This window comes from Rhinopithecus roxellana, chromosome 13 (genome assembly GCF_007565055.1).
Source record: "Rhinopithecus roxellana isolate Shanxi Qingling chromosome 13, ASM756505v1, whole genome shotgun sequence".
Classification (NCBI taxonomy): Eukaryota; Metazoa; Chordata; class Mammalia; order Primates; family Cercopithecidae; genus Rhinopithecus; species Rhinopithecus roxellana.
In genome coordinates, this window is record NC_044561.1 from 25,269,907 (window position 1) to 25,297,276 (window position 27,370).

The 27,370-nt window shown below is 50.5% G+C and overlaps 1 protein-coding gene across 1 annotated transcript in view; it reads left to right on the plus strand.

Moving 5' to 3' along the window:
• KIAA1671 (KIAA1671 ortholog) overlaps nt 1-27,370 on the plus strand; it is a 264,890-nt gene that overhangs the window by 226,153 nt on the left and 11,367 nt on the right. Inside the window, 5 exon segments of the mRNA XM_010373298.2 lie at nt 12,547-12,665; nt 16,272-16,521; nt 19,413-19,587; nt 21,760-21,884; nt 25,819-25,961. Of these exon segments, the coding sequence (XP_010371600.1) occupies nt 12,547-12,665; nt 16,272-16,521; nt 19,413-19,587; nt 21,760-21,884; nt 25,819-25,961 (812 nt within the window).

Genomic DNA, 27,370 nt, shown 5'->3' on the forward strand with positions numbered 1-27,370 from the left:
CTGAGTTAAAAGGAAAATCAAATTTGTCTATCTCCATGCAAGAGTGCCACAGTACTTCTGGAATGTTCTGTGCCCCTCCCCTCTCCCCTGATTATTTTGGGGATTTTTCTTCTCCCTTAGGATCAGTCTCTCCTGTTCTGCACCTTAAATGTATCACACTGGCCACCCCAGTTTCACTGTCAGCATGCTGCACCTAGTGTTTTATTAAAAACAATTTGTTTTAAAAAGCAACAAGAATTAAACTTTAAGGACATATATAAAAGCGAATGGTCCTATGATATATCAAGAGGGTCTGGGTGTAAAGAGCAGTGTCATTCTCAGACATTAGAGAGGGGGCAGGGAGTCATTTATGGGTTAATTCACTCCATCCATCCATCCATCCATCCATCCATCCATCCATCCATCTTCACTTACTTCCTCTCCTCTGTAGCTGTCTCTAAGCTTGGCACTGGCATTTGAGGGTGAACAGACCGCAGTTCCTGCCCTCAGGGAGCTTACAGTTTGGAGAAGACAGTCAAACAAATGATAACCACAGCCCAACCCAATAATTTCTATGATGGCGTGAGCACAGGGGGTTCTGTGGGGGTCCTAAGAACCCACCTGGGGATGGGGGCAGCCAGGAGAGTCTTCCTGGGGGAGTGGATGCCTGGAGCGCATTTTAGGGACACATTCCAAAAAGACCCCAGGCCACATTGCCAGCAGCCGACACACTGGACCGAGGAGCACTTCCTGGGTGAAACTGCCGTGGGCATTGATAGAGTGGGGAATCACAGGCCACTGACTTGAAACCCAGCTACCTGGGTTTGAATGGAGCTCCTTCCTCTCTGTGCCTCAGTCTTTTCATCCAGAAAGTGGGGATAGTAACAGTACCCGATTCCTCGGTTTGTTGGGAGGACTAAATGTGGCAGCCCAGCATCCAGTAAGCGCCATCCAAGTGTCTGTTGTTGTTACTATTTAATGTCTCACAGCCTCAGCTCCCTTATCTGTGAAATGGGGATATTAATAGTATCTTTTATGGGAATTCAACTTGATGGTCTACATAAGGAATTTGACATGGGGCCAGGCACGCAGTTGGCGCTTCTTAGGTGTTTGTGGTTGTTACTATTCTTATTGCCTCCTTGCCCACCTCTGACACCCACAGTGCAGGCTCTAGGGTACCCACTGGGCTTCTTGGGTCTAGGGGAACCCTGCCTCTGAGGCCGACAGGAGCCTGGGCCTCCCAGCCCAGCTGTTGTTTCTGTTAATAACCTCCAAGGAAGCCCCCACTCAGAGCCTTGTCAGGCACTCCCAGCGGGGAAACCAAATACGCCTCCTGCAGACCAGCTGCAAACTTGTGTTCCTGTCACTTTGGGTAGCGCTTGTCCCATGGAGACAGCCTGTCTCTGCCGCAGGCATCATTTTGCAGCCTGTACACCACGGTGGATGACTCAGCGGCCCTGCAGAGCTGGGGCTGCAGACCATTATGTGATGTGGGACCTTCCCCAGGGTGCCCTTGGAAGGAGTCCTCGTCTCCCTGGACGTCAGGTCCAGGGAGATACTGGGGGATGTGGTTTAGGTAGCCACTCTGGTTCTTAGCTGAAAGATAGGACTGTCAGGCCTCATTAGAACCTGTTAGCACCTTGTCATGATGTTTGTTAAAATGCTATATTTGGAAACTGAACAGTGGACACCAACATCATGTAGACGGGCATCTGCCTAGCATTGACCACGCGCCAGGCGTGTGCAAGTTGTCCCCAGACATTGACAGAATCCTGCCAACAACCCTAAGCTTCCCATATTACAGATGGGGAAGTTGAGGATAGAGAGGTTGAGTTGTAGCCAGCAAGTGGCAGAGCTGGATTTGCTCCTGTCTGCTCGGTCATGGAGCCCTAGCTCAGAACTGCTAACCTGTCCCACCTCCAACATGTCAGAGCATCAGGATAGGTTAATTTCATATCTGCAACCTAAAAGTTTGTGGTTTAGGTTGCTAATCAGTAAGGGCTGTTAGCATATCTCTGGAATGTTTATAAAAACTGGTTTTAGTGAAGCCCTGAGGAGTGAGCCCCATTATTTCATCATTAGGTGGGTGCACCACCAACAGTGTGAAGAATCTGAATACATGCTCATTTAAAGGGGAATGAGCCAAACCCTTTACACCGACCGTTCACGCAGAGTTTTGTAAGCACTGGATGTTAGCCAGCCGTCAGAGGTTAGCCATCAAGCTGCAGAGAGCCACTGAGACCTCCAGTCGCAGACCATTGATCACCAAGAGAGTAAACTGAGGCACAGAGAAGGGCAGGGCCTTGCTTGAGGTCATCTAGGGAATGGAGCCAGAGCTGAGGATGGCACCTGTGCTCATGACATCGGGTCAGGAGGTACAGCTCGGCCACGTGCACACAGGTGCACAAAGGTTAGAGCCGCAGCCCAGGTAGGCCCATCCAGCCCCTCATTCAGAGGCCTGGGCACACATGCCCTCCACCTCCCCGCCACTCTCGCCCCGTGTCTCTCTCTGCGCCCGTCTCTGGGCTTCTCAGTCATGGGCTTGCTCTTCTGGCTCGGTCTTGCTCCCATCTCTGTCCTTGCTGCCTCTCTCTCTGCCTCTGCCTGCCTGTCTCTGTCTCCCTCTCCTCTTCTGCTCTGTCTCCTCCACACCAGGCTTGCACCAACCCCAGAGATGACCTCGAGGCCTTCCTGCACCACTGAGTAGTGTCCACAGCATGTCCTGAGTAGCCTGCAGCCAGGAGATCAGCCCAGACCCTGGACCATGACGCTGTCCGAGCCACCACACCCAGCCACATCCAGCCACACCTGACTACACGTGGCCCAGCCCGGCCACACCTACATTGTTGTCCTTGGAGCCCACTGAGGGGGAGTCAGTGGCTGCTGTCCCACAGCATTCCCTGAGAAGCACCATTCCTCCCCTGACATAGAACTGGGGATGGGGCAAGACTTGGCTTGTGCTGTAACCAGAGGTGACACAGTGGTCTGCCCAGAAGCCCATCATACATCCTGACTTCTCTCCCAGCTGGGACCCAAGTCCATGGGAGGGGATGTTGTGCAGGTTTTTGCTGGCAGCTTTGAGAGAGGGTCCTGAGGGGTCTGCCCAGCCTCATATCCCATCTAGTTCCTTCCAGTCTGACCTCCTCCTTTCCCCTTCCCTTCCCTCCTCTCCCCTCCCTTCCTCTCCCATCCCTTTCTTCTATTCCTCCTTTCCTAACATCCCTTTTCCTTCTTCTCTCCTTCCCTCCTTCCTATTTATTGAGCCCTTACTATGTGCCAGGTGGTATAACTAAGCACTGAGAATTATGACAAAACATAGCGATTCCCTCAGAGACTGCATGTGCTGGGAGGGACACACATTCAACGAGTCATACAAATGGTTTCAGGACCACCAACTGAGGCCAGGGCTCTGAAGGGGAGGATGCCCACGTAGACCGCGGGGGGTCAGTGAAGCCCCTGAGAGAAGCTGACATCAGCGTGCCATCTGAAGGATGAGTGGCCCTGGGCCAGTGAAGGCAGCATCCTAGACGGAGCCAACAGCTCAGACAGGGGACTGTGGCACGATGGTGCTTTGTGTGTGTGATCCTGTGGCCAGATCAGAGTGGGTGAGGAAAGAGGGTGAGATGAGGGCACCAGGAGTGAGTGCTGGTCAAGTGGGACCCACAGGGCCCAGTGAGGACCCCGGCTTTATCTTCAGAGTGCTGCGAAGGGAGCCACTGGAGGGATGGGAGCATGTATGCCGAGGTCATTCTAGACCTTCTGAAAAGACGGTCCTGACAGCTGGGTGCAGAGTGGATGTGAGACAGACTGTGGGACTTGACCCATCCTTGGCCTCCAGCCCCTCTGCTTCTCTTCCCAGGCCCAACTGAGACTCCACCTGTGGATGCACTTCGGGATGGCCTGTGGTGACCAGAGCACTGGCCAAGGGAGTCAGGATGCTGGGTTCCAGGCCTGGCTGGGCATGCCTCCCACTGCCTGGTCCTCAGTTTTCCCCTCTGTAAAATGGTCAGTGAGGACCCAGGAAAGCCCTCAGTGTCAAGCCAGAGCCAGGAGAATGTGCTGTCTTTGGAGAGCACGAGTTTGGGTGCCAGGCAAACTCAGGTTCAAATCCCAGCTCCACCCCTTCCAAACCATGTGACCTTGGGCATGCCAGATCGACTCCCTGGGCCTCCGTTTCTTCCTCTGTGAAATGGGTTCCTCATGGTTCCTACTTCATAGGCTTCTTGGGAACTTGCCATGGCATAATGATCGGCACATTGTCAGTGCTCAGGAGTGTCAGCCCCTGCTATTATTGTCGTTGTTATTGCTTGGCCATGGTACTGGTCTGGCCTGGACACAGGATGAGAAGCTGCCTGGGCCCACAGGGGCACTGGGACAGAGCGTGTGTCCCCCACGCTGGCCTGGGCCCCATGACCGCAGCGCTCCCTGCACAGCTGGGGGTATAGAATTGCAGAGGAGATTGAGACACACTTCTGGAATCTCTCAGAACTGCTCTGTCAGCTGTGTGCCACTGAGCACTGCCCTGACTCAGGGTTCTTTCTTAGGCGGATGTGTCAAACACCCCAAAATACATGCAGGTGTAATATTTTTTCTTTTTCCCATCCCCTGTGTAACTATATCGCCTTTTCTATTTAAGAAGCTCATGGCTACTCACTGCAAAAACATTATTCTCAGAAACGTATTTCTCCAACAAATCTTTATTCCAGGTTTCTCCAACAAATCTTTATTCCAGGAGGTGAGGTGTTGTTCTGAGTGCTGGGGTACTGTGATGAGTGAACTCAGCTCCTATAGATCACGGATCAGCAAACTACTGCCTGAAAGCAAAATCTAGTCAGCTGCTTCTTTTGTAAATAAAGTTTTATTGGGACACAGCCACGTACACTCATTTAGCTTTTAGTCTGTGCTGCCTTTGCATTAACAACAGCAGAATTGAGTAACTGGAACAGAGACCATCATCATGACCCACAAAGCCCCAAATATTTACTCTCTGGCCCTTTGTAGAAAAAGTTTGCTAAACTCCGTTGTAGATTGACTAAGAGCCTGTCTCTGATTGGTACTTAATTCATGATGTGTACATATACTCCCATTTATGTGTGTGTTTTCACAGAACTGGTGTCGCAACACACATTGTTTTGTTACATTAAAAAAAATTTTTCTGGTCTGGCATGGTTGCTCAGGCCTATAATCCCAGCACTTTGGGAGGCAGAGGCAGGTGGATCGCTTGAGCCCAGGAATTCAAGACCAGCCTGGGCAACACGGTGAAACCTTGTCTCTACAAAAAATATAAAAATTAGCCAGGCATGGTGGCACATGCCTGTAGTCCCAGCTAGGATCGCGTAAGCCTAGGAAGTTGAGGCTGCAGTGAGCTGTGACAGTGTCACTGCACTCCAGCCTGGGTGATAGAGTGAGACATTGTCTCAAAAAAAAAAAAATTTTTTTTTTTTTTTTACATTTTCTAGTTTATGGCAAACATCTTTCTGTGACAGTAAATATTATTTCTGGACATTATTTGGCTGTCTTTTTTTTTTTTTTTTTTGAGATGGAGTCTCACACTGTCACCTAGGCTGGAGTGCAGTGGCGTGATCTTGGCTCATTGCAACCTCTGCCTCCCGGGTTCAAGTGATTCTCCTCCCTCAGCCTCTCGAGTAGCTGGGACTGCAGGCACCCACCACCATGCCCAGCTAATTTTTATATTTTTAGTAGAGATGGGGTTTCACTATGTTGGCCAGGATGGTCTCGATCTCTTGACCTCATGATCCGCCCGCCCCGGCCTCCCGCAGTGCTGGGATTACAGGCGTGCGCCGCCGCGCCCGGCCATTCCTTGGCTGTATTTATCCATTGCATGGATAGTGTATTTCACCATTCCCTGCCTTATTGGACATTCAGGGTGTCTCTGGTATTCTGCAGTGATAACTAATCCTGCAGGGCGGCGTCCATGTTCATAGATCTTGGCAGGTGTCTTTGATGGTTTCCTTGAGATAAATTTCTGGAGCGAAAATTACTGAGTTAAGAGTATGCAGATTTTAAATTTGGGGACATATGTTAGGGTTTGTTTTAATATAGCCTTTAAGGGGTACGTGTTAGCCTGTCTCCCCAAAGGTGTCCACTGAGGCACTTATCTTTGCCTGCAAGAAAAGAGCCCAGAGTTCTCACCTTCCAGTGGCTTTGGGGCTTGGCAAGCCAGTCCAGGCAAGTGGTTTTTAAACCTGCCAAGTCTTGAGGTTTTTCAGAGCATTGTAACCTACATCTCCTTCTAAGAGCCTCCTGACACATCATAGGAAAGGTGGGGCAGGTAGAATGTTGGTGGCAGGAAGGAGCACTGGGCAAGGAGCCCAGAGCCTGGGTTCCAGTCTCCCCAGTTCCGCTTCCCACTCACCAGGAGAACTAAGAGCCCCATAGCTGTTCCTGTTTCTGGGCCTCCGTTTTCTTATCTGAAAAGGAAGGGCCGACTGAATGGACTCAGAGGGTCTGTCCAGGTCTACATTATAGGATTCAGTCAACCTCATTTGACATATGACCAAACCGAGGTAGGGATTGGAGACTTGGCTAGATGGAGACCAATTCAGGCAGAGCTCTCTGCCTGCCTTTTAATTCATCATGTGTATTTTCAGAGTATCTTGTAGATTATCCACCTGCCTGCAGTCACTAAGGGTGTTTTCACAGCAGCCTGTGAAGCAAAACGGAGTTGGAAGAACATCCTGCCTTAAAGCTAATAAAACAACCTGACTTTTAGCAAGTGAGTTGCAGGGGCCGGGCGCGGCGGCGCACGCCTGTAATCCCAGCACTTTGGGAGGCCAAGGCGGGCGGATCACGAGGTCGGGAGTTCGAGACCAGCCTGGGCAACATGGTGAAACCCCGTCTCTACTAAAAATACAAGAATCAGCTGGGCCTGGTGGCACACTACCTGTAGTCCCAGCTACTCGGGAGGCTGAGGCAAGAGAATTGCTTGAACCCAGGAGGTGGAGGTTGCAGTGAGCCGAGACTGTGTTATTGCACTCCAGCCTGGGCAACAGAGCGAGACTCCGTCTCAAGAAAAAAAAAAGAGTTGCAGGCCTGTGTGTGTATGTGGTTGATTTTGAGGCCTCGTAGCTCTGGGGCTAAGCTCAAGTGTTGTGATTTGAAATTCCGCCAAGTTCTGGTAGAATGATGAGGCATGAATAACTTGTAATGCACACAGGGTTACCAGGATACTAACTAGAGAAAGTGCTGATTAACAGCTTGCTTTCTTAAACTGCATTTACAAGATGAATTCCCTTAGGTAACCCTAGCCCCTGCATGACTCCAAATTTGAGGGTCTGTTAAAGAGCAGAGAACGCAGTTATATTCACTGTAACTGCTTTGACTGAATATTGAGACACAGAGAAGTAGCTCGCCCAAGGTCATATAGCTACCATGTGGTGGTCTCTGGATTCAAGTCCAGATGTTCTGGTTCTGCAAACAGTGCTTGTTCAGGGAAGACTGCAGAGAAAGTGGTAAATGATAATTATTATATTGTGGAAAATTCTACAGCAGTGCTGTACACTAGAGATTTCTACAGAGATAGAAAAGTATTCTCCACGCTATTCAGTATGGTGGGTGGCTGTGGGGCCCTTGAAGTATGGCTAATGCCATAGGGGAACTGAATTCTTAGTATTATTTAATGTCAATTAATGTAAATTAAATGTAAATAGTCATAAGTTGCTGGTGGCTACTGTATCAGATGGCACAGATGTCGAGACTGAGGTCTAGGGGATGATGGGAGCCTGGGGCCTCCTGAGCCAGCCCTCAGGGTAGGATGGTGGGAAAGTTCAGGGAAGGCTTCCTGGAAGAAGAGCCATCAAAGTTGAAATCTGAATGATAGCTTGGAGGTGGTGGCTGCTCTGCCAGGTTTGGAGGTGAGAGGGAGGAATGTGAGGGGAGGGAAATGGGGCTGGAGGATCCAGTGGGAGGGACTGGGGAGTGAGAAGAAGGGTACGGGAGGAGGGAAGCAACACTGAAGGAGTTTCGAGCCCACCAGGCCCCGCACCCATGCAGGCCCCGCAGGCCGTGACCCTAACCCTAACCCCAACCTTTACCCGGAGGGATGTGGGGGGCTGTGGAAGGGCTTTGAGCAGGGACCTATGCAGTTTTGGAAAGTAGAATGAGAAGAACATACGGGGCGAAGGATGCCAGGGGAGCCCCCTCGGAAGCTGCCGCAGTGGGTGAACAGATAACTGGTCATAGCTGGAAGGAGTGTTCCAGAAAGAGACTTCGAAGGACTGAGGATCGATGCAGTGTGGCAGTGAAGGCGAGAGAGGAGGCAGGGGCGCTGGCCTCAGGACCCTCAGTCTGGCCTTAGGCGGTGGAGGGAGGAAACCCATCCATCCCTGACTCTTGGAGAGTTCAGATCCCTGAGTCTAAATCCGAAACCTCTGTGGAGAGGGCATGCGGATGGTTGTATAAAGGGAAGCCACCATGTTTTGATTGGACACCATTTATCCCCAGGGCCATCCACAAGAGGTCTGGAAACTGCCCCCCTGCCGCCTGCCCTGATTTCATCCTCAGCAATGGACTTGACCTTTTGGTTTCTGGGGGGCGCCTGCAGACTCCTTCTTCCATCACTCAGCACTGAAGGGGATCCCCCTCTCTCAGGGATTTTAAGAATCCTTTGCCAAGGCTCCATTACCCTCTCTGACTCCCAAGAGGGTCTGAAAATTGCTCCAATCATGACGGTTCCCATCTCCTGGGCACCCATTTGTGCCAGGCAGTGAGCTTAACACTTTCCAGAGATTATCTCTTGATACCTCAAAACAGTCCTTGTTTTTCCAGTGTGAAAACTGAGGCTTGGATGGGTGGAGTCACTTGCCAGGCTACACAGCTGGGCAGAGCAGAGACAGCAAGCCCTGCCCTGTATCCCCACCCTAGCTATAAGCTGTCCCCAAGCTGTCACTCCTTTGCCCCCCATTGAGCTTAGTACACCTGCACACCCAGGCACAAGCCCAGCATCCACTTTGTAGCCTCAGGACAACAAGCTGCTTGGGACAACGATGTCTTGTCTTCCACCAGAAACAACCCCTAATTCCCCAGCATCTGGCCTCTGAATCTGACCTCCGAAGGGCATTAAGTTAAGGAAAGGCCAGTTCCATCACATCTTCGAAAACAGTAAGGAGCTGGGAGCGGGCTCAGATGACTGCTCCCAGCCCCGCATCCCAGGGAGATACTCTGTTGACGGTGCTGTGCCTCTGAGTATATCAGGTCACCTTGCAAAGCAAAAACATAACACTCCCCAGCAGGGCCTGACTGCCTCCTTACAGCACGCTAACAGCTATCCCCATGTGCTGCCCGTGGGCTTGGAGGTCAGGCAGCCTCTTCCAAAGCTGGCTTGCTCATCCAGATCCCAAAGCCCTTTGACCTGGTGACACTAGACCTAGGAATTTCTCTTACGGGAATAATCTCAGAGATGTGTTGATTTAGCCTCAGGGATGTTCGTCATATTATTGATTGTAGTGGCGAAGAAAATCCTTAGCAAGCAAAAATCCCAGCACTTGGGGACTGGTTAATTGGAAGATGCTGCATCTGAAAAGTGAAATATTCTTCAGCCAGTAAAATGGTGATGTAGGTGAATGGATCCTGAGAGAATTCTGGGCAGGACTATGACAGGATACTGTCTTTGGGTGATGAGTTCTTTTAAAATGTATTCTTTGTGATTTTCCATTACTCCTAAATGTTTTACAATTAGTAAGGTATTATGTTGTAACTAGAGACAGAAAAGCTTCTACAGACAGTAGAATTAAGAGTGGACAGCAGCTGTGATTCGGGTCTATGAGTGTAGCCATTTAGCAGGGGCGACTGAGGGATTTATTCTGAATTCCCGTCCTTGTATACCCCTCATTCTCAGTATTCCCACGAACATCATGGGGTACATGAGTATCTCCAAAAGGCAAGAGAAAGAGAATGGGAAGGAGGTGACCATTTATGGGATGTTTCCTGAGTGCTGCGCCCTGTTCTGGGAGCTGTCACATTTGTGTCTGTGCCCTGGGGGTGACCATTACTTTCTCACTGAATTCTTGTAACTTCTCTGCAACTCAGAGAGGGAAGCCAGAGCCCTGAGGCCACACAGCAGGCTTTTCCCCAGGCGCCCACTCATTCTGCAGGACCACACAGACCACACACACATGCTTTCTCAGTTCAGTGTGGTTCCAGATAACCTGAGAAGAGGCTGGCTCCCCTGCCTGGGAGGAAGATAAGCTGCTGAGGAACAATCAGCCCACCTCCATTAATTAAGCCTGCCTGCATGCCAGGCAGGCTCCAAGAGGGGAATAGAAACATTGGAGCATCCCAGGCTTAAAGGGCACATCTGATGAGTTGCAGGATCCCGGAGTCTGCAACTGTGCTGTGACCTCCCACGCCCAGTTCCCCGGTGCTCAGTAAATATCTGTCACGTAAATAACTTATGTGTCACATTCTGTCTGGTAGAATTGATAAGTCATCCGGGGTATACAGTGGTGGCTCACGCCTGGAATCCCAGCACTTTGGGAGGCCGAGGAGGGCGGATCACCTGAGGTCAGGAGTTCGTGACCAGCCTGGCCAATGTGGTGAAATCCTGTCTCCACTAAAAATACAAACAAATTAGCCAGGCATGGTGGTGTGTGACTGTAATCCCAGCTACTCAGGAGGCTGAGGCAAGAAAATCACTTGAACCCGGGAGGCGGAGGTTGCAGTGAGCTGAGATTGTTCCACTGCACTCCAGCCTGGGAGACAGAGCGGGACTCCATCTCAAAAAAAAAAAGAAGTTTAAGGAGGAGATATCACCATGGGTTGCAATAGCTTTGGGTAAGAAGGATTGATAGGGAAGTGGAATGGCACAAACAAGGCGCAGAGGCCAGGAGTGTGTGAGCTTATGTAGGAGACAGTATATAGTAAGCCAAAGAGTATGGGATAGAGAGTTTGTTTGGAGCAAGGGTAGGGCATGGGATCAGACAGTAAATTTGGGGGCTCACTTGCAAGGGGCCTTGGATTTCAGCATGAGGACAATAGGGAGCCCCGGAAGGTGTTTGAGCAGGAGATGATCTGAAGCATATTCCAGCAGAATGTGCCTCCTGCCCTCAAATGGAACAGAACGTAAGGAGTAAAGATGAGCCCTGTTTGTCTTTCTGGGCCAGTCTTACGCCCGTAACCCCCATCTCCAAATTCCTCATCAAAAGACGTGACTGGGGCCGGGCGTGGGGGCTCATGCCAGTAATTGCAATGGTTTCAGAGGCCGAGGCAGGAGGATTTCTTGAGCCCAGGAGATTAAGACCAGCCTGGGCAACATGACAAGACCCCATCTCTACAAAATTTTTTTTTAAAAAAGGTGGGTGTGGTAGTGTATGTATACCTGTGCTCCCAGCTACTTGGGAGTCTCAAGCAGGAGGATCACTTGAGCCCCAGAGACCAAGGCTGGAGTGGGCTGTGATTGTACCACTGTACTGTAGCCTAGGTGACAGAGTAAGACCCTGTCTCAAAAAAAAAAAAAAAAAAAAAAAAAAAGATGGTGATTGAGAGCGTCATTCAAAGCTCAGGCAGCCAAGGCCATCTGAGTCATCAGCGTGCCAACGGGCCATCCAAGGATTCTACTTTTGGTTTTGTCTTGAGTGCACCAGCATCTCCCCACTCAACAAAGCACAAGCCTAAGTGGCAGCCATTTCAATGGCCGCATCACAGGGAATGGGCTTTTAATTTGCGAAGCAGACAAATGAGGGAAGACAGTTCAAGTTCAGTTGTTTAATGGGGATTTATGGCGTTTCCACCATGTGCCAGGCTTGGCCCTGTGGTCAGTTCTGTGCTAATCAGCACCCTTGTTCCTGCCTGCCCCCTCTGAGGGCCCGGGCTGAGGGCCGAGACCAGCAACAGACCAGGTTGCAACAGCCCAAGGGATTGATGTTGCCTGATGTGCAGTGGTTTGGACCTGGGGGTTGAAGTCCACTTTGCCGGCTGTTTACTGGCTATTTGACTTGGGGCATGTAATTTCATGTTTTTAAGTCTCAATTTTATCATCTATAAAATGGGGATTGTAATAAGATCCACCCCATGGGATTGTCAAGGGGCTGTAGTTCAACCAGGTGATCTCATGTCAAGAGCTCAGCCCAATGCCTGTCCCATGTTCGGTGCTCCACGGATCTTGTGTCTGGTGATGCGGATGGGAAACATGGTGGTGGTAGGAACCTGGGCAGCTGGGTGCATAGAGGTTGCCCTAGCCAGATTCATGAGTCTGGGTAACACTGAAGATGAGAGAAGTGTGCCCAGGCTGTACCGTGAGGAGGAGAGACGGCCATTGAGGTGGGGTCCAGGCGATGCCCTGCAGGGCTTCACATGCCAGGTAGGGTGACCACTTCATCCCAGTTTGCCCAGTTTTAGCACTGAAAGTCCTGTATCCTGTGATATATTGGGCAAACCAGGACGATTGATCACCCTAGTGCCCAGCTAAGATGTCTGGCCCCACTTAGGAGGGCAGTGGGGAGTTGGGATGGGTTTGAGCGGGGGCCATGCCATCTGACTTGCGTGTCGGCCGGGACGGGGGTTCTGAGTACATTTCCCGGTAGAAATCTCACATCTGGCTTGTCTTTGTAGGACCAGCTGAAGCAGTGTTTCTCCCGGCGGCCCACTGAACCCAAGGACACTGACACCCTCGTACATGAAGCCGACAGCCAGTATGGGACATGGACAGAGCAGCGCCAGAGCGGGGAGAGGTAGGATGCGTGCGGCAGGATTCTGGCTGCAAGGGGGCATCTGGGCTGGAGTTGCTGCAGCCCACCCACCTCCTGATTTCTATATTGCTAAAACCTCCAATCTGTAATTATAAGAGGAAACCATTCTTGTTTTAAAAAAGAAATTAGGAAGTATAAAAAAAAATAAAGATTATGGGCCAGGTGTGGTGGCTCACGTCTGTAATCCCAGCACTCTGGGAGGCCGAGGCGGGTGGATTGCCTGAGCTCAGGAGTTTGAGACCAGACTGAGGAACACGGTGAAACCCCGTCTCTACCAAAATACAAAAAATGAGCTTGGTGTGGTGGCATACGCCTGTAATCCCAGCTACTTGGGAGGCTAAGGCAGGAGAATCACTTGAACCTGGGAGGCGGAGGTTGCAGTGAGCCAAGATTGTGCCATCGCCCTCCAGCCTGGGGGACAGAGCAAGACTCTGTCTCAAAAAAAAAACAAACAAAAAAAAGATTATGGGCCAGCCGCAGTGGCTCACGCCTGTAATCTCAGCACTTTGGGAAGCCCAGGTGGGCAGATCACTTGAGGCCAGGAGTTTGAGACCAGCCTGGCCAACATGGCGAAACCCCGTCTCTACTAAAAATAAAAATAAAAAATTAGCTGGGTATGGTGGTGGGCACCTGTGATCCCAGCTGCTCAGGAGGCTGAAGCATGAGAATCACTTGAACCCGGGAGGTGGAGGCTGCAGTGAGCCAAGATCGCGCCAATGCACTCACCCCAGCCTGGGTGACAGAGAGAGACACCTTGCCTAAAAAAAAAGATAATGATATATGAAATATCCAAGATAGGCAAATCCCATAGAGATAGAAAACAGATGAGGCTCTAGGGGTGGAAAGGGACTGGGGATTGACTACTTCATGGGTACCTGGTTTCTTTTTGGGGTGATGGAAATTTCTAGGATGCCAGTGATGATGGCTGCACAACACTGTGACTGTCCCACATGTGACCAATGGCAAATTGTATTTTACCACAGTGATAAAAATGATAAATCATCGATATTAAAGTTGGGAGGGGGGTTGATAGAATTGAAAATGGTAAGAAAAAGTAAAAGGAAAGCAAAGGTTTTTTTTTTTTTTTTTTGAGAGGGGTCTCGCTCTGTCGCCCAGGCTGGAGTGCAGTGGCACAATGTCAGCTCACTGTAAGCTCCGCCTCCTGGGTTCACGCCAGTCTCCTGCCTCAGCCTTACAAGTAGCTGGGACTACAGGCACCCACCACCACGCCCGGCTAATTTTTTTTGTATTTTTAGTAGAGACGGAGTTTCACCATGTTAGCCAGGATGGTCTTCATCTCCTGACCTTGTGTCCACCCATCTCGGCCTCCCAAAGTGCTGGGATTACAGGTGTGAGCCACCATGCCCGGCCGGAAAGCAAAGATTTTTTACAGTGCCTGAGAAAGCTGTTTTTCCCACTGACGCATGAAATATGTGTTTAGTTATGAACTTAACTTAAATTTCTCTAGAATACCACTGCAAGAGCACTGGACTGAGAGTCTGGAAACCCACGTCTTGGTTTTGCACATGTCCCTATGTGATCCTAGGAGCCCCTTCCTCTCTCGGGGTCTCCATTCCCCAGCTCTGACCTCGGGCCAGTGGGAGCTGCAGTGTGGACTTGGGTGCACCCCTGGGTGGGCGCTCCCTGCTGTCCCGCAGAGACACTGCAGCTTCCCCTCCTCTGGCCACCTCAGGAGCATGGCGCTCCCAGCCTTGGACAGTGGTGCCACCTGCTGTCTCTCGATGGTATTACCTTCATCCCTTGTGGATTTGCCTCAATCCACCCTACAACCCTAACATCCTCCATATGACAAGTAATGAAATCATCCCAGAGCTGACAGAAAGCACGGTGAAATGCCAGCACCTGTGGAAAGTTCTGCTCAAGGGAGCAGCCTGGTGGTCTTGAGAGTAGGCCCACTTGTCAGGTGTGCTCACCTGTCCTTTCTCAAGGCAAGAGTTTCCCATGACCTGGAGGCTTTGCTAGGCTATTGGCTTAGATGTCATTTTTAATATGTGGGTGGAGGCAGGGCAGGAGGTTGTTAATGACTTGAATTATCCGTAAATTTTCTATCTTACATGGTTCCAATGACCCAAGCGATACCTGACTATATTATCATAGGAAGAGATTTCAGAAGTAGGAGAGAGCCAAGGACATGGACGCTGGAGTCAGATTGCCTGGGCTCCATCCCAGTTCTGCTGCTTGGGGCAAGCTAATTTACATCTCTGTTCTTAGTTTCCTCACCTTTAACAAGGTGAATAAGAATATTTAAGTTCACGAGGCCAATTATATGAGTCTGTTTTCACACTGCTATACAGAACTACCTGAGACTGGGTAATTTATAAAGGAAAGAGGTTTAATTGACTCACAGTTCTGCAGGGCTGGGGAAGCCTCAGGAAACTTACAATCATGGTGGAAGGTGAAGGGGAAGCAAGGCACGTCCTACATGGCAGCAGGAGGGAGAGAAGGGGAAGGTGTCACACACTTTTAAACCATTAGATCTTGTGAGAGCTCACTCACTACCATGAGAACAGCACGGAGGACATTCGCCCCCATGATCCAATCACTTCCCCCCACCAGGCCCCTCCTCCAATTCGACATGAGATTTATATGGGGACACAAATCCAAACCATGTCACCAACCCTTTCTTGTAGGATTGTGGCAGTTATAGGATAATCCTCATAGGATTTTTGGAGAGGATTGGATGACACATTTTTTAGCACATTTTTAGCACAATTCCTGGCACATAGTAAATGCTCAGTATATTTTTATTAAATGACTGAATGAATGAGTGAATGAAATAACGCAGATCCCACCACCTGCTCTTCCATGGGTAACTGCTGATAACAATTTGATCTACATCAGCACTGCCCAGCAGAAATAGATGATTTGATCCTTATGCAATATATACATGTATTGAAACACCCCTCTGTACCCCAGAAACATGTGTAATTACTATGTATCAATTATAAATAAAAAAGAATTACAATGTGAGCTGCAAATGCAAGACATATATGTAATTTAAAATGTCCTGGTAGCTATACTAAAAGAATAAGAAGAAACAAGTGAAATTAAATTTAAGGATGTGTTTTTATCGGAACCAAGGGATCCAAAATATTGTCATTTCCACATGCAGTTAACATGAAAAGTTATTAACGAGGCAGTTTACATTCTTTTTTTCCATTCAAAGTATTGGAAATCCAGTGTGTGAGGTATAGGAAATTTAGTATGTAAGATACTCATGGCATATCTCAGCTCTGTCACTTGCTCCATTGCAAGGATCCAACAGTCACCTGTGGTAAGCAGCTTCTATCCAGGACAGTGCAGGGCTAGAGGGTCTTGAGTGGCACAGGACGGACTCCTCCCATTCTGCACCTGCCAGGTGTTCTAGGCAATGCCTTAAACAGCACCTCACTGTGGCACATCTTGTGCTGTTTCCAAAGAGGGTCTTCTGCTGGGATGTTCTGTCTGTGGTTACCTGGCCTATAAAACATACCCCAAGCTATGCTGCCTGCAGCATCCTTCACTTGAAATCCCGTTCTCTGAAATGTTCTCCATAACTTTGTCTCCCTTCATTCCCGTTTTTTGCAGCTTGACCACTGAGTCCCCAGACAGCAGTGCTACATCGACAAGAAAACAGCCCCCCAGTAGCCGTTTGTCTTCTCTGTCCTCTCAAACGGAGCCCACCTCGGCTGGGGACCAGTATGACTGCTCCAGGGACCAGCGGAGCACCAGCGTGGACCGCTCCAGCACTGACCTGGAATCCACCGACGGGATGGAGGGCCCGCCTCCACCGGATGCCTGCCCTGAAAAGAGAGTGGATGACTTCTCCTTCATCGATGTAAGTCTGTAGCCAGGAGCATTTCTTCTTAAATGGAAATTCCAGCCTCTCTCTGTGAATTGCTACTTCAGGTGTAGGATCTGTGTGCCAGGGACACTTGGAGTGGGTACAGAAGGCACTGTCTTTGAAATGGGACTCACTTATGCATGTATCTTGGACCTGCCATACACCTGGTGTGTGTCTTGGGGCAAATGTCTTCACCTCTCTGAGCCTCAACTTCCTTATCTACTTGTAACCAGCACCATCAGCTCCACAGCCTCAAATACAATTGCATGTGTTCAAATTAAAACTGATCTAAGCCCTCACCTGCCAGGTAAGCAAGGAGTCTGACCACTTAACCCTGGAAGTCACCCTGAGGTTTATAGTTCCAAGCATGAAGAGCCTGGAGTTTGCTCAGAATGATTCTGCTGAACGTTCTCACTGAGGTCTTGCTGGTAGAACAGTGTCCCTGGTACCAGGGGATCCAGCTCTCTCTGTAGTGGCTCTTCCAGGACAGAAAGTCCCCCTCAGGCATGGGCACCTTTCATGGAGGTCCCAGGGGACAGCCCCCAGCAGTCAGCTCTTTCAGGTCCCAAGCACAGCCAGGATGTCAGCTGCCCCAGCGTAGCAGGTTAAACGGTCTCCTGCTCTAGCACCTTCCAGACCAGAACTTGTCCTCCTTTCCCCTGGGAGCCCCACCTCCAGGGGTCAGGCAGGTCTTCCTTTTCAACCCTTGAAACCCAGGGGTGATGTCATTATTCTCCTCCCGTGACAATAGGGCTACCTGCCCACTCTCTGTTGGATGGAACGTCTGCAAAATCTGAAAGGGGCCCTCTCTCCTGGCAGTAAAGCCTCCCACCTACACACTTGGGCATGACTACCCACAGTTCCCCAGAGGAGGAACACCACTGCTTTAGAAAAAGGGCTGCCTTTAGGGCTTCAGAGGGGATTCACCTTCAATGTATGGCCAAGGTCTCTCACTGGCACCTCTAGATCAGGGCAGAGACAAAGAAAGACACAAGTTCAGTCTTGATTGGGGAACCCCATTATATAACCATGGCCATTCCCACCTCCCTGGGTTCATCAGGATTTGGTTGGGTGATATATTCAGTTATTCACTCGACAGACGTGTACTGAGATCTTGCTATGTGCCTTACATGCCAGCATCATGTCACTGCATCGTGAACTTTTCTGCTAGAACACTAAGTGGTTCCTTCTTGATGTCCATGATAAACAACAGTCACTGAGTGTTGACCACTGGCCCAGGCACATGTTAATAACCCCAGAGGCAAAACTGCCTGCCCATTTTGCAAATTAGCAAATCGAAGTGGCCATGGAGTGACTAAATGCTGGTGTCCCTAAGCATAGGTCTAACGCTTACTGAAATTATACTGAGGTTTATGTGTGATGCCCACCACGATTTGGGTCTCCTGTGGGGATACTGAGGTTTATGTATGGTGCCAACCACGATTTAGGTCTCCTGTAGGGACGGTTTGGAGGCTGAATGGGGAGGCGGAGGCAGGGCACTAAGGAATCTAGTCTCTGTATCAGGGTGAGGATGCAAAGGTGGCACCATCTTCCCCTGCAAGCCAGCCCCTCTGTCAGTATGATTCTGTCCTGCTCTCTTGGAGTCTGAAAACCTGGCTCTATTAAGTGGCCGAAGAAGCGAGCCCGCCTCTAGGTGCAGCAGGCACTCTCTGATTTCTGTCTTTCCCCCTCTCACTGGTGCCATGCAAGTCTCCTCACAAGACAGCACTGTGGCTGGTTTGGAAAGTAGCTATGCAAATACCACCTCCTTCCACCACCCCTAGTGGGGCGTTTGTTACTTACCATCGTTGGGAAATGATTCATTGAAATTAGCCTGTCATCACTGACTTAGAAGGCCTTGGGTGATGGAATTTCTCCAAAGTGGACCTAGGCGGAAGAAATCAACATTTCATGTAAGAACATGAGCTTGCCGGAAAGAGCTCTTGGCTGTGAGCCTTGGTTAGGCTCTGTCTGAAACAAGGGCTTTCCACACTGGAGAGCAGGGAGTTCTCTCAGCCACTGTAGGAAGGAGACACTGTTTATCTCCTTTTCATAAATAGGGACACCCCGGCTCAGAGAATTGAAGCTCATTGCCCAAGGTCACACAGCCAGGATTCGAACCCAGCTGCGTTTGAACCCAAGCTCTGAGCACTTCACTGCTGCCTCCCAGGAGACTTCTGAGCCAGGCACTTCCCATCTCCTTACCGGGGCCCACTCAGATGGTCTGCGCTCCCCACCCTTTCACTGGGGATAGTAGTGACTTGGCAGCCCTCACCGACTCCCCACCTGTCACAACTCAGAGTGAGTCTTCAGGGATGCCTGAAAATGGACGTCTGATGTTGCGTCCTCCCTTCCCACCTGCACCTTAGATTATGTGAGTAAAGTAGGAATTCCACAGAGAACCTCTCAACCCGGGGACTCTTGTGTGAATATGGTTGACAGGATTTAGTTAGATGTTGAATCCATTATTCATTCAACAAACAAACATTTATTGAGCTCCTGCTGTGTACTGATCATTGCTGTAGATTACATACTTGTGTGGTGGATGTCACTGGGAGAGAAAAGGCATTAGTATTATGTGTCTACTGGGTTCCAGGCAGCCTGGCACTGTACTAGGGCACTCAAGGTTCATTGTTCCACCTGGCTGTTGTCATCAGCCTATGGGGTATGTTTTATAGGGAAATTTGGGCTTTGGATGTTAGGTTACTATTAAATGTGGAAGCCACTGTGGGAGGGAGACACTGTTTATCTCCTAGCGCTGGCCTGGGTACCACCTAAATAGCCTCTCATCTGTCAACGAAGCTGTGTACCACCGACTTCGTTGTGGTACCCTCCATTAATGATTCCCTTGCTTTTTTTCCTCTTCCTCCCTGCTGCTCCCAAAGCAAACCTCAGTCCTCGACTCAAGTGCCCTGAAGACCCGGGTGCAGCTCAGCAAGAGAAGCCGCCGCCGGGCCCCCATCTCCCACTCCCTCCGGCGTAGCCGATTCAGTGAGTCCGAGAGCAGATCGCCTCTGGAGGATGAGACTGACAACACGTGGATGTTCAAAGACTCAACGGGTATGCCATGCCTTCTCTCCTCCTCAGACAGCACATTGAACAGCAGGAAGGATTTAGACTAAGCCCTACGAAAAAATTCCTGACTTGGAAGGCTGCAGATCATTAGAACACAATTACATAGGAAACTGATTTCTTGTTATGCAGAACTTATCAGAAACTAGGTAAAACAGTGTTTTGAAGGTTAGCATATTAATTGAGGCTCTTTGAGTTACAAGAGACAGAGACATAGCTTAATAAGGTTTTACTATTTTCTGCTTCTATTTTGATTAAATTCACCCCTGTATTCTCTTTAGGTTTGCTCGCTGGTCTTTTGTGTATATTCCTGAGTTGAAAGATCTGTTCATATATTATCAGTCTCTTTTTCTGTTTTCTAACGCATCATTTAAGGCTATACATTTTCTTCGAAGGACTGCTTTGGCTGCTTACCGTATCAAAACCTGAGCTGAATCTTGAAGAATGGGTAGTAATGAGTTAGGGAAAGTTATTCCAGGCAGAAGCATCAACAAGATCAAAGGGACAGAGATGTAGAAAGAACATTCTGTGTGTGTGGCAGGAGCATCTCTAAGCAGTTTCATGTTGCTCAAGCTGGGAATAGCAGGATATGCTGGAAAGGTAGGCAGAGGCCAGATCGTGGAGATCCCTGATGCTTTGCTAAGGAGTTAGATTTCATCTGTAGATGGAGAGCCATGAAAGACTTTTAAGAAGAAACAGGCCAGGCGCGGTGGTTCACGCCTGTAATCCCAGCACTTTGGGAGGCTGGGGTGGGCAGATCACAAGGTTAGGAGATTGAGACCATTCTGGCCAACATGGTGAAACCCCGTCTCTACTAAAAATACAAAAATTAGCCGGGCATGGCAGCGCATGCCTGTAATCCGAGCTATTCTCGGGAGGCTGAGGCAGGAGAATCCCTTGAACCCAGGAGGCGGAGGTTGCGGTGAGCTGAGATCGCACTACTGCACTCCAACCTGGTGACAAAGCTAGACTTCATCTCAAAAAAAAAAAAAAAAAAAAAAAGGAAAGAAAGAAACAAAATATCTTCTTGCAATGGAAACTAGAGCAGCTGACCTGCCCACTCTCTCCAGACACACAGCCTTTAGTCCTCAAAAACGTCTTACAGGTGCCTTTGTTCATTTGGGGTTTGCCCATGACAAACATTAAGGATGTCAGACCAGGCTCTGAGCTAAGTGAGGGGCATTGCTTCTGACCAGATACCTTGAAGAAATGCTTGGAGAGTTCTCTCTCCTGTTCCTATCCCATTTCTGTTATTAAAGGAAATGTTTAAATGCCTCAGGTGAGACCTCTCTACACACTTCCTTGGTTTTCTGAGCCAAGCTCTATTAATCCACCTGGAGCAAATGAAGACCATAGTAAGGACAAAAACACACAAATACTGCCAGCTGGAATGTGGCAGAAGCACCTCTGGCTCCCGTCAGCCTTGAGGAGCTGGCCAAGGGCTGGATGGGGAAGGCGGGGTCTGTGCTTTCTTAGTGTACCTCAGTTCCCTGGATAGCCCAAGGGCTCCAGAGCACCAGGTCTTGCCTCGTTCATCCCCGCCCCCTCCTCCAATCCTCACTGTGCCCATGCCACATCCCGGTTTCAGGGAAGTAGAAACTCCTCGCATATCACTCCTGGAAGAGGGTACAGGCAGCCCATCACCCAAAAGCTTGAGTGATCAGCTCAGCCTCAAGCACGGGGCTGGGGTTAAGTCCCGGAAAGGGGAGCCAGGGTCGAGGAAAGTGGCTTCCTGGTCCACCTTTGGGCAGCCTTTCCACAAGACACATGAAGCTCTCCACATTCTCCTCTGAGAGCATAGCCTCAGTGCATTGTTGGCTGAAAGCATTCCTGTCTACTTTCCTGCCTCTGCCAAAGATTTCCTTCTATTTCCTGGACTTTGAGTGAGCCAGGGGCTCAGGAGTTGGGTTTGCCTGTGCCCTCCCGCAAAAGAAAACCTACTCTGCCTGTTATCAGTGTCTTCTGGCAAGAAGCAGAGTTGTGAGAAGAGAGCATGAAAGCAGGCACCTGGGTGGTCCTCATCTGTAAAATGGGCCAGAGCATCTTCTGTGCAGATCTGATGTGAGCGTTGCATGAGATACTGTGTGCAGATTATCTGGCACTTAGGACCCCAATACAAGGCAGCTGTCAATGACTTCAGTGCCCTTTTCTTTGCAACAGAAGAGAAATCACCCAGGAAGGAAGAGTCAGATGAGGAGGAGAAGCCATCCAAAGCTGAGAGGACCCCCGTCAGCCATCCTCAGAGGATGCCTGCGTTTCCAGGCATGGATCCGGCAGTGCTAAAGGTACCAGACCTCTCACCAAGAGTCACCTGGTGGGCATGCTCCTCAACCTTAGCAGCATAAAGAACAGATTCCTTCCTTCCTTCCTTCCTTCCTTCCTTTCTTTCTTCCTTCCTTCCTCCCCCCCTCCCTCCCTCCCACCCTCCCTCCTTCTCTCTTTCTTTCCTCCTTTCCTTCTTCCTTTTCTCTTCTTTCCTCCCTCTTCTCTTTTCTTCCTTCCTTCCTTTTTTATCCTTCCTTTTTTCCTTCCTTCCTTCCTCCTTCCTTCATTCCTTCCATTTTTGAAATAGTTTAAGATTCAAAGGAAGTTACAAAAATAACCCAGGGAGTTTCTCCATACCCTTCACCCAGCTTCACCCACATGATAGTATCTCACATGACCATAGCAAATAGGCAAAATTAGGAAATTGGCCTTGGTACAATACCACTAACAATACTACTAATTCATTTGGATTTCACCAGTGGCCCTGTGTTGCTTAATCTCTGCTTTCTTTTTTTTTTTTTTTTTTTTTTTTTTTTTTTTTTTTGAGATGGAGTCTCACTCTGTCGCCCAGGCTGGAGTGCAGTGGCCGGATCTCAGCTCACTGTAAGCTCCACCTCCTGGGTTTACGCCATTCTCCTGCCTCAGCCTCCCGAGTAGCTGGGACTACAGGCGCCTGCCACCTCACCCGGCTAGTTTTTCGTATTTTTAGTAGAGACAGGGTTTCACCGTGTTAGCCAGGATGGTCTCGATCTCCTGACCTCGTGATCTGCCTGTCTCGGCCTCCCAAAGTGCTGGGATTACAGGCGTGAGCCACCGCGCCCGGCCAATCTCTGCTTTCTGAGTATCCTCCATCCCCAAACCTGCTGCTCTGTTTGGTGTCATAGCTAAGCCAAGTGGGCTGATAATCCAATTGGTGACGCTCACCGGTGCTGAGTGTCGGAAACAGGAGTGAACAAACCCAGGCTGCTGAAGCCCTTGAGGAATCAAGGCTGGGGAAGGCAGGCACAGAAAATGATCATTTCAATTCCAGATGACACAGGAAGCCAGTGCTGGAACCACGTCCCAGTCTCCCAAATTGCACCAGCATGCCAACTGTATTATGCAATGCTGAGGGAAAGGCTGAGCTGCCTCCCTCCTCCCCACCTCCAACTCTCACAATTGTGTCTCGTAGTCCTGGGACCAAATGGCACTTAATTTGGGTGAGAAAAGAGGCCCTTTTGCCCCCTGTTCTGTGCCAGACATCATGTGCCTGCAAACTCACTTTATGCTCCAGCAGCCTTGCAAAAGGTAGCTCTTCTCTCCCCTTTTATTGAAGAAGAAATGAAAGCAAAAAAGCCTAACTTGTTGGTAAAATTTCTCAACTCTGTGTATCCCATGCGGGCCACACAATCCCCGTGTGGGAACGCCATGACTGTTGCTCCTTTAGTAGACGAAAGTTTTGCTTTTCTGTCATTTCTTCAAATAGAAAGTCAGTCAGTAGTGGATGTGCGCGTGTCTCTGTAATTGATTTTACAGGCCCTTAAAGTGTGAACATCTGCCAGCCGCTAGAACTAGGTTGGAGGTTTGTTTGTTTCCTTCCTTCCTTCCTTCCTTCCTTCCTTCCTTCCTTCCTTCCTTCCTTCCTTCCTTCCTTCCTTCCTTCCTTCCTTCCTTCCTTCCTTCCTTCCTTCCTTCCTCCTTCCCTCCCTCCCTCCCTCCCTCCCTCCCTCCCTCCCTCCCTCCCTCCCTCCCTCCCTCCCTCCCTCCCTCCCTCCCTCCCTCCCTCCCTCCCTCCTTCCCTCCCTCCCGTCCCTCCTTCCCTCCCTCCCTCCCTTTTCTCTTTCTCTCTTTCCTTGCTTTTCTTTTCCCTCCCCTCCCCTCTCCCCTCCCCGCTTCCCCTCTCCTCCCCTCCTGTCTCCTCTCCCCTCCCTCTCCCCTCCCTTCTCCTCCCCCTCCCCTCCCCTCCCTTCTCCTCTCCCCTCCCCGTCCCCTCCCCCTCCCCTCCCTTCTCCTCTCCCCTCCCCTCTCCTCTCCCCTCCCCATCCCCTCCCCTCCTGTCTCCTCTCCCCTCCCCCTCCCCTCCCTTCTCCTCTCCCCTCCCCTCTCCTCTCCCCTCCCCCTCCCTTCCCCTTTCTCCTCTCCCCTCCCCTCCCCTCCCCTCCTATCTCCTCTCCCCTCCCCTCCCCTCCTATCTCCTCTCCCCTCTCCCTCCCCTCCCCCTCCCCTCCCTTCTCCTCTCCCCTCTCCCTCCCCCCTTCTCCTCTCCCCTCCCCCTCCCCTCCCCTCCTGTCTCCTCTCCCCTCCCCCTCCCCTCCGTTCTCGTCTCCTCTCCCCTCCCCTCTCCTCTCCCCTCCCCCTTCCCTCCCTTCTCTCCCCTCCCCTCTCCTCTCCCCTCTGCTCTCCTCTCCCCTCCCCCTCCCTTCCCCTCTCCTCTCCCCTCCCTTCCCCTCTCCTCTCCCCTCCCTTCCCCTCTCCTGTCCCCTGCCTTCCCCTCTCCTCTCCCCTACCCTCTCCCCTCCCCTCTCCTCTCCTCTCCTCTTCGACAGAATCTCGCTCTGTCACCCAGGCTGGAGTGCAGTGGTGCGATTTCAGCTCGCACCTCCACCTCCTGGGTTCAAGTGATTCTCCTGCTGTAGGAGGCAGACAGCCACAGGCCCTGGGTGTAGGTGAGACGGAGGCCCTGGGGCTCCCATGTGGATGCACTGAGTAACTGTTGAGGCAGGTCTTCGGATTCCAGAACACAGCTGGAGTCCACTGTGCTCTGTGAAAATGGGGCTCTGGCCATTCATCAGTATTAGCTTAAACTTCTTGAGCCTGGTGGCAGCTGCGTTAACTAATTAATCTCTACCATAGCAGTGCTAGGTGATCATTAACAACCAGGGGAGCCGGATGTGGTGGCTCACACCTGTAATCCCAGCGCTTTGGGAGACCGAGGCGGGCGGATCACAAGGTCAGGAGATCGAGACCATCGTGGCTAACATGGTGAAACCCCGTCTCTACTAAAAATACAAAAAATTAGCCGGGTGTGGTGGCAGGTGCCTGTAGTCTCAGCTACTCAGGAGGCTGAGGCAGGAGAATGGCATGAACCCAGGAGGCGGAGCTTGCAGTGAGCCGAGATTGCGCCACTGCACTCCAGCCTGGGCAACAGAGCGAGACTCTGTTTCAAAAAAAAAGAAACAACCAGGGGAGGTTGCAGGGCTTGTTCTAGAAAGAACCCTGGAGTTGGGCTGCAGGCAGACCTGGTGTGAATCCCAGTTCATAAAAGTTGGGTGACTTTGGGATTGACCTTTGGGCTCTCTCGCCCTGTGAAATGGGGGAAAGCCTAAAAGAATCTTACATACATGGAGCGAACTCACATTTGTCATATTACTTGAGCCTGGTAGAGCCCAAATGATGGGTGATCAGTGCACAGAAGCCATCAGTGGACAATGGTGATGACTGCTGTTGCTGGGGGCTGTCCCAGCACTGCCTGAGAGAGAAGCCACCTGCCACCACTCACACCTCAGGTCCTACAAGGGAATTTTACGCATACCATTGTATTCTGTCCCCAACATGCCCTCCAGCAATGGGTGGATATTTGCCCTATGGTTTTCTTATGGGACTCTAATGGACTGTCAACAACTTTTATTTAAGTTAAGCTGCAGCTGTTGGATGGAGGGAGCTGCTCTCTCCGTTTAGGGTTGTCAGGGTGGCATGCCGTGTGCTGAGCACACTACAGATGGTGGCTTTTCAGCAAAAGAGAATGTGATTCTGTGGGTTTGGGTGGTGATTCGATCTTGGGGGTCGAGGGTGGCTGCTTGGAATGGCAGATTGACATCTGACTTTTCTCAGCCCCCATGTTTCCTGTCTGGCTTTATTCCGACCCAGGGGTCCCCGAGTGTTTGCAGAAGGCTCATCGTACCTGACGTTGCCATGGGAGGAGGCCCTTTCCCAGACAAAGGGCGGTTTACAGACTCAGCACTCTTCTCTCCCCAGGCTCAGCTGCACAAGAGGCCAGAGGTGGACAGTCCCAGCGAGACCCCCAGCTGGGCACCCCAGCCCAAGAGCCCCAAGTCCCCCTTCCAGCCTGGGGTGCTTGGCAGTCGCGTGCTGCCTTCCAGCATGGACAAGGACGAGAGGTGAGGGGTCTTGGGGAATGGGGATCCCTCTCTTCCCAAACTCAGGCTATACTTCTAGAGAGGGGCTCGCATAGGTTTTAGAGCTGAATAGAAGGGAGTTTCCACTTTTTAATTTTCTCTAGCAGCAGAAGCTTTGTTCATGTGAACTCTCAACACTCTGATACCTCAAAAGGACATCAGAGGCCGGGGAAGGAGGCCAGGAATGAGGCCAGCTGGCCTCTCCTCTTCCTCCGCCCCTGCCACCTCCCGCACGGAACACCAGGGCACCGTTGTTGGAGAACTACTACTCTGGTTTAGCCCTCTCCAGACCGACGGGGAAACTAAGGCATTCTCCCTCCTCTTACCCTTTGGGGAGGTATCTTTATCTTCAGCGATCTGGGGGCCCTGGGAAGGTGGATCAAAGGGCACGGCCAGGTTGAATGAGATCAGTTTCACTCCCTTCGTGAAACAGCTGTCCCAATCCTGGGCTTGGCCTGCTCTGTGTAGAAATGAGCACAAAGCAGCTTCTACCCCCCAAGAGGCTCTCAGACTGGGGTGTTTTAGCATCTGCAGGTGGAAGTTAAGAACAGGGGATCGAAGGTCACACAGCCAGGGTTTAATTCCAGCTTTGCTGCTTAAGAGCCGCGTGACCTGGGAAAAGGCACTTGACCTCCTGAACCTCAGTTTCTTCATCTGTAAAATGGGTTTTCTAACCTCCTAACCTTCCGAGGTGGTCATGAGGGTGAAACAAGAGTGTGTCTAAAGCGCTTTGCCTGAGCCCTGGGATGCAGAAGTACTCAGTGAAGCAGAGTGGAAATCTTATGAGCACTGTTAACCCATGAAAGTTAGGGATTGTTCCTGATGCTAGAGTTGTAATGATAGTAAGTGCTGGCTGGATCAGAACAAGGGTGGGTAAGCTATGGCCCACAGGCCAAATCCAGCCCCCATCTCTTTTTGTAAGTAAGCTTTGTTGGAACACAGCCGCATGCATTCATTTATGTATTGTCTATAACTGCTTTAGTACTACCGCTGCAGAATTAAGAAGTAGCGCAGACACACCACGGCCCACAGAATCAGGAATATTGACTCTCTGGCCCTTTCTCTGACCCCTGTGATGGAGGGAGGCAGAGGAAGGGCTCATAGTGCACACTTGAGGATGGGCGGCAAAAAGACTTCCAGCTGGGTGCAGTGGCTCACGCCTATAATCCCAGCACTTTGGAAGGCAGAGGTGAGAGGATCACTTGAGGCCAGGAGTTGGAGGCGGTAGTGAGCTATGATTGCACCATTGCACTCCAGCCTGGACTACAGAATGAGACCTTGTCTCAAAAAATAAAAAAAGAAATAAAGAAAAGAAAAAAACTTAGCTGGCTGTGGTGGCACATGCCTGTGGTCCCAGCTACTCCAGAGGCTGAAGTGGGAGAATCCCTTGA